We start from the raw sequence: 9,823 nt of genomic DNA, 5'->3' as shown, positions 1-9,823 counted from the left end.
CTTCCAAAAGTCCTTGCGTGTTAGGCGACTTTTTTCACCTTTGATAGCCTGGATTGAATAATCTCACGAGAAAAATCGTCTAATCGCTTCTTGCTCTTAAATTGCAGGGTGACATAAAAATATTAGCCAGGTCATATTCAAACCCTTCAGTGTGGCCTCCAGCTCGGCAAGAGCCAAAATGTGCTTCACATTATCAACTGCCATTTCCCCCCGCCAGCGGATTGTCTCATTAGGAGTAATCAGCGTGTCCGACTTAATCAAAACGAAATTTGTGCTCAAGCCATGAAGGCAGAAAGGAATGGAGGAGGAGGGAACGGTGGGGGGAGGGCGGTGGGGGCGCCTCTCCGGCAACGCTGTTGACGCTTCGATCTGCTCACTGAATCCGCCGCTGCCGCCATAATGAAAATCTCCATCATAAAAATCCTATTTGATTTCCTCCCTGTCGGTCAGTTGATGATGGCTGATGATGGCGTGCAGCCCAAACATTTATGAGACGCTCGCTTAACCCGAATGAAAGGTGCATGACGTGTGCCATTCAGCATTTCGGTGCGCTTGAGATATGGTTTCTAATCATATCTCAAACCATGTTTCCCCACGTTAATCCAATCCATCCTCACAAAAAAAAAAAAAAAAACACACACACACACACACACACACCCACATTTTGAAATCTTTTTAATAAGAAACAAAGCACTCTATAAAGCATGCTGTAATAGCTGGTAATTAAATTAAATGTAAAAAAAAAAAGATTCAATTCAGTGGACATTGTGCTGATCCTTCTAGTTTTCTCTACTTGGCCAGCTGGTGGCTGTATAGTACAGACATAGACGGATATTCATGGAAATGGTCAAAACTCCTCAGTATGTTCCAGTCATAGTGTTGTTCTTTGCAAGAGATAAAGAATATATGCCTGTGAGTTTTTATATTATAAAAACTTGCGTAGCTCCACCCTTTGTGGTCAAGTAGCGACTAATTGAAGGCCTATGCCAACACTACACGGACGCTCTTTGTTCGCCCCTCTATACCAGTTTGTTTGAATTTATTTAAACAGAACGTGTCATTCTCTTTGATGTTGAATTCGACCCTAAATTTAATTGGGATGTTTTTGCATATGCATTTTCTCCTGTCTGTTTAGATCACTGATGTAAATTTCAATCAGGTTTGAAAATGACTTTCCCAGCTGCGCCTAATGAAATGGAAATGACTTGAGGGGCTGGGGGGGGGCGGGGGGCGTTCCGCATTGTTAAGCAAGTGACCATGTTTATGCTTAGTGAAGGAAAAATCTGGGAACAGTCCAGTGCCTTGCAAAAGGAATTAAAAAAAAGAAAAGAAAGACCTTGCCAGAAAATCATTTTCGTGGTCTATACTCCCGAATTCCACCGAAGGTTTGCAGTCAAGCATGAAATAGTATTTCGGCCTCCGCTAACCAATCTATGAAAAAAAAATGCGCAGAGGGCAGAAGCACGCACTTGAAAGTTACCCGCGTATCGACAGTACATGTTATGATTCATCGGAATTTTCATTGTTTCAGGGTCGAATGTTTGCTTTCGCACATTTTTCTATATATTTTTTTTTTCCTGCGGGTGTGCTGTGATATTTTCCAGATCCCAACTCGCTTCTTCCTCCCTCGCCTCTTGCTCGAAGTAATCATGTAGCCGTTAGCACTCCCTATCATCCGAGGCCAAGCACACGCCGATCTTTATTTTTTTTGCGGGGGGGGGGGCAGTCGGGCCTTCGGCTTGTCTCAGGTCCAGAGGAGCTTGATCGATAGCCGCCCGCATTTGTAAGTCGCTAAGAGGAGCGTGGAAGGATATCTCATTCCACTGCTTCTCTCCAGGGACCGACAAAGGCAATTTTCTTCTCTCTCAATGTTTCCCAATGACCATATAGCATGACCTGAAACCAATCTCTGAAACCAAACTTGAGAAATAGACAGAAAGCACCAGCGTACAGCAGACAACAGTCTCCAACATGGATTGAAACCCGTCCGAGGCTGCCCCGGATCTCTTTCTGCATCACGCTTGTCATGCAGATGTTGAGCCACTAGAGGGTCGCTTAGCTAAGCCTGAATCAATATTTCAGTGACATCTGTTTTACAGCAACCCGGTTTTGTTTGCGGGTCCGTCAGGGGAGCAGCTTGGCGGGTGGGGGGGGACAGAACAACATGACTGCCATGAGTACCACGGTGGGGTGCGGCATGTTGGCGCAGGAATTGAAAGCGCAGGCCTGCTGCTGCCAGGCACAGATGCCGGCGGACGGCCTCTGAGCGGCACCCTGACACCCCTGCCGCTCTTGGTCTGGAGCGCCTGCCTACATTTAAAGTGTGAAATTAACCTTTTAGCTAGCTAGCGATGTTTGTCTCAGAATGAAGCATTCGCAATTTCCGCATCAGTTTATCCTATGTGTATTTTGGGCAAGGAATGTCAAGAGAAATCGTTGTAAAATGGGGGGTGGGGGGGGCGGAATTCCACTTTGGTGAGTGTGTGAAGGTCAAATGTGTTTGAGTAGACATTCCCGAGCACGCCAGCTCATTGGGTATCTCGCTCGGCGTTGGGCTGAAGGCTTGCGGGAGGTTTCGGACTTGCTGTGGAGCGAGAAAAGTCAGCAAAATTGCACTGAATCCCCAACTGTGTTTTGGGCGAGGAACCGTCGACGTTGTGGAAATAGAATTTCTCCTTGGGGATCCGTAAACAGATTCAAAAGAAAAGAAAAAAAAATAAAGATTTGTTCAGACAGTATTTTAGACTGCATATTTGCTAAATTGTTTTCATGGGTATTTTGAGTAAGAGGGGAAAAAAAAAAGAGCTCGATTTACTTCTGGTCTCAAGAAATTGCATTCACACAACCAAAGTCACGCTGTCGTTTTGTCCTTGGTTAAGAAATAAATGTGCACCTTCAGGGCCGACGGAGTCAGACTATTCATAAAACGAGCCACGTCATCGGCGTGAACGTGCTCCTAATGTGCGCCCAAACAGAATCACTCAGTCAAATATGGTAAATGAGACAAGGCTCGCCAATAGCGCCTGTCTTACGGCAACTCGCACACACAAAAAACAAAACACCAAAATCCTCAACTGCTGTTAAGATCAGATGAAGGCTTTATTGTGGCACTGGAGCAGTGAGGACGGTTTTACCCTGGCCCCCGCAGGGTCCAGGAGGTGGTGCACCAGAAACCAAGCAGAAAAGCAAAGCAACTACACAAGGCTTCGACACTCTCCCTCAAAGTGAGGTCAATACGCAACGTTTTGATGAAGACACAACTTTTTGTCTTCATCGACACATTCATGTGGCTGTCGGTCAATCAATTTGATATGTCGTGCTGAGTTAAAATGTCAAGCAGTGGTTTGTCGTCAGCTTCCATACATTTTCACGTCATATTTGTTTTGTTGTTGTCTATTTTGTTTGCGGTGATGTGTCCGCATGGAGTAGATTGTCATTTCACCCGATCGATCCGTCAAACGGGAGCACGCGGCCCGTTGGGGGTGGAGCCGCCTCCTCACTCCGCTTGCCGTGCACGTTTTGCCATGTACATGCGTTTTGTTCATATTAGGATCCACTTCTGCATCCGCGTCAGGACCAGCCACGAATGAATATTCACCGCGGAGCGGACGCTGGAGCACAGCGACGCATCAAGGCGATCGATCTTCACAAAACAAAACGCTTGATAGTTTACATTCCCCTACAGTGCCAACAGTGGAGTATTTTGGAATCGCCGTAAAGTGTTTCTTGAGGTCTGCCCGCGAGCACATTTGTTAGTCACGCATATCTTTGGTTATCGTGATAGGCAGCAGAGAGCCGTTGTGCGCGTGAGCAAGCCGAATTTGCGCTCGTTTGTCAGCGTGCATTTCTGCTTGTTTCCAAACGGCAACAGAAGCTAGCGCAGATGATTCGACTTTCTATTGTCTTGACTTCCATCCCCCCATTTTCTGTCACTTGCGTGAGCCTCCTTGAGCAAGAGGCGGGGTACCCCATGGAGTGGTTGCCAGCCACTCGCAGTTTCCCCCCCGACAGATCCATCATAGCCTCCAACCATAAGAAGATCCTCGCGGAACACCAGCTCCCATTGCAGCACAGCCTTTTGACTCTTTCTGTATGAAGTCGCGGGCGGAGTTCTTCGAGCTTCGGCGTCAACTCCAGACATAGATCCATTCTTTTGCGCTTCCAGTAGACTTTCCTTTAATTGCGTAGCCTACATAGTTGTTGCGCTTGAGTTTTCTGGGTGAATTTTGTGCAAAAAAACCCCCAAAAAGAGCCTCTCATTGAACTCAACTTTTGACACAGCAGCACCTGCATGCTGAAGTGAAAGCGAGAGGAGGAGGGAGCTTTTTGAACAGGCCTGCTGGAATTTGGATCTGATAGCTAAGCCTTTGTTTTGGCTTTGAATTACTCTCAAGCCTGAAATGGCTGCCTGCTGCTTTTGAAATCCTGCCAGCACAAATTTGAGTGTTATTGTGGAGGGCGGAAGAATTTTGAGCATACAAAATGCGTTGCCCTGTTTGCAAAACTTTGCGGCCCGGCCAATCGTGGGTCGACGCCGTCCCCGCAAATCAGTCAAGCAGAGGTTGAAAGACGCGCCAGCCAGCCAGAGCCCCGGTTCGTGAGACCCAAGGCAGACGAGACCCCGGCCTCGTCCACAGATAACTGCAGGGCATGTGTGATAAATGGACATTTTTTTTTCTCACTTCACAGGCTTTCCAATTAAAAGCGTTCCCGACTGAAGTTTAATCACAGCGGAATTTGACAACAAAAGCGGCTACTCAAGCTCAGCCCGTTACAAAGGCGACAGCGAATGAAGTAATGGAGCGTAGCGGGTGGTTAAGACTGCAGCCGGAGAGAATGCCATTAAAGACAGCTGCTGTTGTCGCCGTGACTTAACGCCGCCTTTAATCATCGGCAACATGGTTTCATTCGGCTTGCGCGCGTGCGTCGCGGCAAAGGCGTGCCGCCCGGTTCGCCAGGTACACCCCTCGGGACGCCCCGAGTGCCACTGATGACTTCAAAAGCAGCTGGAGCAAAAGTCAAATCTCCCAAAGTGTTGAATGATGCTCACTTTCATCCCCGGTGAAAGCGACTTCCAACGGGAGCATATTTAAAACGTGCGAGAGCACGGTTGAGCCATTCAGAGGGTCCGACCGCTTCATTTTTCCGTGTATTGAAGTGCCGAACGCCAGTGACGCCGTTGGCTTTTCTCTCTTTTCTCGACGCCGCTAGTTTTGTTCATGTGGTGAAACTCCATCATGACAGATTGCCCGCATTCCCCCACGCTTGTCGTGTAAATGCCGAAGGTTGACTGATTGTCAAGTGATGACTGTCCACATTACCGGGTGCCGTTTCCCTGAACAACGTGAGTAAGAGCGCGGCTTGAATAAATCGTACCGGCAGGCGCATTCTTGTCTGCTGACAACCCTCGAGCGAGTACGTTACACACGCCGATGACAATGTCATGTGCTTTCACACAGAAAATCCCGTTTATTCAGTTGTAGTCCGAGTGGATTTGACGAGTCCCCTGTGTTCAGTTGCAACCTTTTCTGAAGTCACCGTCGGAGCAACGCGTTTGAATGATATGGACAAACGCTACATTTGATCCAGCCTTTCAATGGTGACGTGTCTTGGTCAAAGTTTGCTCAGGGTGTGATTCACTTGCATCTGATTGAACATTTACACGCAACTCATATTTGGTTCAACACACTTTGCATTGACAAAGGCAGTCCCGGATCCGGTCGGTCGAGGCTTATTTTTTGTTGTTTTGGAAACGGCGCCGTTCAAAAGGTTTGCTACTTTGAAATGTCTTTTTATTGCTTTTGCTTTCTGCACTTGTAGACTTTCAACGGTGCGTTTTCATTGCCAAAAAAAAAAACACCACTTTTCCTTCTTTTTCACACGCGTAACATAATGACATCACACGGTGGACAGGAAATGACCGAGCACTTGTTACACTATCATCCGCCCAACAGAGCCTGACAAGTTTCCAGCGCGTCAACTCGCGTCAAGTCAAACCGCCCCCCCCACCCGGGCCCCATCCCGCTTCCAAACTTCCAAACGCTCGCTGCGGATCAGGCTGCCTGCCGTCGGCCAGCTGGAGGCATGCTTCCCCGCGAGCTTTTGTGCGCCTTTCGGCTGTTCTGCGTCTGCCTTTTGGGGACCCGCGGCGCGGCCGCGCAAGGTAAGACGACGCACCGCAAGACGAGACTTGTCAGCGCGCGAGTTAGTGAGCCCACTTTGACGGCCGGTCATTGTTCCAAAGTTCACTTCCACACACACTCGCTGGGCCGCCTTCCGCGAACGGCTTTGACTTGCAAGGAAGTCGTGCGGCCGTTGCGGCTTCATGTCAGCTCACGCGCATCCCAAATTTAAAAAAAAAACAGCTAATCTGTGGTTTTACATCAGCGGCGAGCAAAAGTATAGCCCGCGGGTCAGACGAGAGAGAGATTTAATCAGGGGTGTCCAAACTTTCTCCTTCGAGGGTCGTCCACAGAAAAATGGAAGGGTGACACTTAATCAACAGCCACACCGTATTTCAGATTTGACACCAACTGGTTTTGTGGTTTGCTCCGGACCATGTCTGAGAATCGGTCGAAATGTCGATGGCTGTTTTCCAAAGGAAAATCATCTCTTTTCAGATTATTTTGATCACGAGTTTGCTTTGTTTGTCGGACTCCCGAAATTGCACAATAGTTATCGTTGAGAGGCTGAAAAATAGTCGTCGATTCATTTCATCATCCGTAACTTGTTGATGCACCGCTTACACCTCACCTGCCCCAGTTCCTTTTTACATTAAAAAAAAAAAAAAGACAAACCATTGCTTATCATTTGGTGAAACGAATGAATCCATGTCGAATTGTTTATTATATCCATTTTTCTCCCACGGCATAAAATTCAAGATGAAACACTTTGCTTTGTACTCCTTGCTCTCCACCAACTTGTTTTTATGGGCAGCCGTCAACCGTGCTGCTGTTTGCGTCGGTTGTGTTGCTCCTCAGATGCTAATCTGCGCTCTCGCGGGACCTACGTGGAGCCTCGATGGACTCGGCTCGCCGTCCCACTGTGGCGTTGCGTCCCGTTTCGTCGAGACATCGAATTGGAAGTCTCGGGCCGCACTTGTCATATATTCACTCGTTATTTGCGACAAGCAGTCAAATGAAATCATCAGACATAAATAAGCTTCACCGCTCTTTTGCCTTTGCTTCTTGTTTTCATCCCCTGACGCAAAATTGTCATTACCACTCCTTGTATACAAGAATAATTAAATCATCGAGTACATATGCTCGCGTGCCTGGCCGATGTTTGCGTTTTGCTTGCCCACGCAAAAAGTGCCGTTTTCATGAAATGCGATCCGAGCTTTGGCGCTCGGAGCGATGCGTGTTGGAGCTTTTCCGCGGTTGTCATTGGGTGTGACGGCTCGTATTGTTCGCCGGATGATTAACGACGGCATGCGATATCAGGCAAACGCTTCTCTTGCGTTCGCACGCGCAATCGCAGTTGAGGCCGACGTCGTGCGGGCATTCCTTTGCCGCGGCTGGTTGACTTTTGCCCGTCTCAAAATTCAGATACCGCGCGTGGGATCCGAATCACAATGTGTATCCTCGCCATGCTGTCGAAAGCTAATTCGCCTCGAAATGTGTTATTTATGTCATGGATGGGTGGTGTCCTGAGTTTGGGAAATGACTCCGTTGAGGACATCGCAGTCTCATGTTGATATTTGTTGGGGGCTTTCGGCCTGCACCCTCCAGCTCGTGTCCCCTGCCTGAAGCTCCCCAAAAAGCTGATGCCAATCCAACAAAGTCCTTGGCGAAAGGTGCTGTGCCCTAGTGGGCCGCTGGAGTCCAACCAAAATCTTCTTTTTATTTTATTTATTTTTTTACATTTGTACCGTTGACTTAAACTGTTTAGAAAGGAATGAAAAAAAAATGTTAAATGACTCTACAATGATCTCTGTTGTCAGCGGCGGTGCTTTAAAACTGTCAATTTAAAAGCAATGGAGAGGAAAAAAAAAAAATGTTGCCGGTCCGCGAACAGCACGGACTTGTCTCAACTGGTCCGTGACACACAAAAGGGTTGCGGGCCACTCAAGTTGTCACGACTATTTTTATTTTATTTATTTTCCTCCCGTTTTGTTCTGCGTATGGATCAAGAGCTTGCCAAACCTTGCGGATATCTTGGCTCCACGTTTCTTTCTGCCTGTTTGAACACGGCCGGTGAAATTAGAGCGCGGCGACTCGGCTTCCAATCAGATATCTTGGGCGCCACGCCCTAAACTTTTCTTCGTATGACACCAGAAAATCATCCTTGGAGCTAAATTCAGACAATATCATTTAGCGTACTGTGCTGAAATTTTTTTGGGGGGCGGGGCCATGATTGAACCTCATCGAACACGGATGGTCAGGAGGCAATTTTTGGAATTGACTGCAACAGCCACAGTCAAACAGATGATTAAAAAGGAACGTCTGTGACTAAAACATTTTCCAGTAGTTTGCGTGATGAATGAGTAAAGAACATGTTTTGGAAGCACAGCCATTCAAAATATGACAACACATTTTCCTAGACTGTATTATTTATTCATCGCATTCAGCACACAGGTGTATCAGCAGAGCGGCTGCAGGGAAATTGGTTATGGGCATGAAATTTGTTCTTCGGGCTCTGGATCAAAGGCTGGCTGCGTGGCAAGACGCGGCGGATAAGAGCCCCGCGGGGGGAGATCGCGCGTCCGCTCAGGCTTGTCGCAGCGAGAGAGAGACGGCAAGCGAGCAAAAAGAAACGCTTTGGGGGTGTCGACCAATCTTTCGGTGCCGAAATATTCACGGGGATGCAAAATAGATGTGAGATGCGTGGGCCGTCATTGAAGCTGGTTGTGACCACGACCACAGCAGCGCAGTCTCCCCTTCTCTCACATGCGCCCGGCGTTGCGCTTGCCTGCGAAATTACCGACGCCGGGGTATAACGCCGCACAAGATTTATGTCGTTCACGAGAACAGAGGCCAAAGTCTCAGTTTGCTATCCTAAATTGCCCTGCCTTTGGCAAACATTTTTCTGAGAGATGCTTTTCTCCACAAAGCCCCACCGCCAAAACTGACCAATGGACTGTGCCCTTACGATTCATTCCACTCGAATTTGTTGGTGAAAGTAGCCGCATCTTTACTAAACCTGTGTGTGGCTATCCTAAATTGCCCTGCCTTTGGCAAACATTTTCTGAGAGATGCTTTTCTCCACAAAACCCCACGGCCAAAACTGACCAATGGACCGTGCCCTTACGATTCATTCCACTCGAACTTGCTGGTGAAAGTAGCCGCATATTTCTCTCTCTCTCTTTCTCTCTCTCTTTTTTTCTTTTCACCCTGCTTAACTGAAATAAGAATCCCTTATTTGTTCAGCGTCGCCCTTTCAGGAAGTGCTGAACGTCATCGGATACTCAACGGGTGAATGATAACAGTTCGTCCCAGTTTCTCTGGAAGTGGGCAAACGAACAATGGCATCACTTGAGTATTTTGCTCAATTTGAACTCTTGTCACCACAGTAGTTACTTGATGTCTTCGATATGTCGTCAGTGTTTGTTGTCAAAAGTAGCTGCGCAGTGGGAATAAAACGCGCGTGTACGCTGTATGCGCCGATGCGCGGATAGTCATGTTTCCGTTCAACGAATGCCGCATTCAAATGATCAGGATCTCGATCAGGCTTCTTCATTTGCATGTGTTTGTGTGCGTGTAAATTTTTTTTTAAAAACTGCATATACCAGAGAGAAACCCTGTTAAAGAAGAGATATATGGAAGAAAAGATGACCTATTGCCTTCAGGGCAACACACTGTGAGACCCCACAAAGAAGAAAACT

General features: G+C 47.6%; 1 protein-coding gene across 3 annotated transcripts in view; it reads left to right on the top strand.

Moving 5' to 3' along the window:
* Window positions 1–5,997: 5,997 nt before the first annotated feature.
* The window catches only part of tfpia (tissue factor pathway inhibitor a), a 12,586-nt gene continuing 8,760 nt past the window's right edge, over window positions 5,998–9,823 (top strand). For 2 of the 3 annotated variants that reach the window (XM_019869245.1, XM_019869244.1), the window contains exon 1: window positions 5,998–6,163. In XM_019869245.1, coding sequence (XP_019724804.1) covers window positions 6,085–6,163 — 79 coding nt within the window. In that variant the 5' untranslated portion in view covers window positions 5,998–6,084. The remainder of the gene's footprint in view (window positions 6,164–9,823) is intronic. The other variant, XM_019869243.1, reaches the window with a different exon arrangement.

The sequence above is a fragment of the Hippocampus comes genome, unplaced genomic scaffold (assembly GCF_001891065.2).
Source record: "Hippocampus comes isolate QL1 unplaced genomic scaffold, H_comes_QL1_v1.1 scaffold173, whole genome shotgun sequence".
Taxonomy (NCBI): domain Eukaryota; kingdom Metazoa; phylum Chordata; class Actinopteri; order Syngnathiformes; family Syngnathidae; genus Hippocampus; species Hippocampus comes.
Note: the sequence above shows the minus strand (reverse complement) of the source record. Positions and strands in the feature narration are given on the sequence as shown.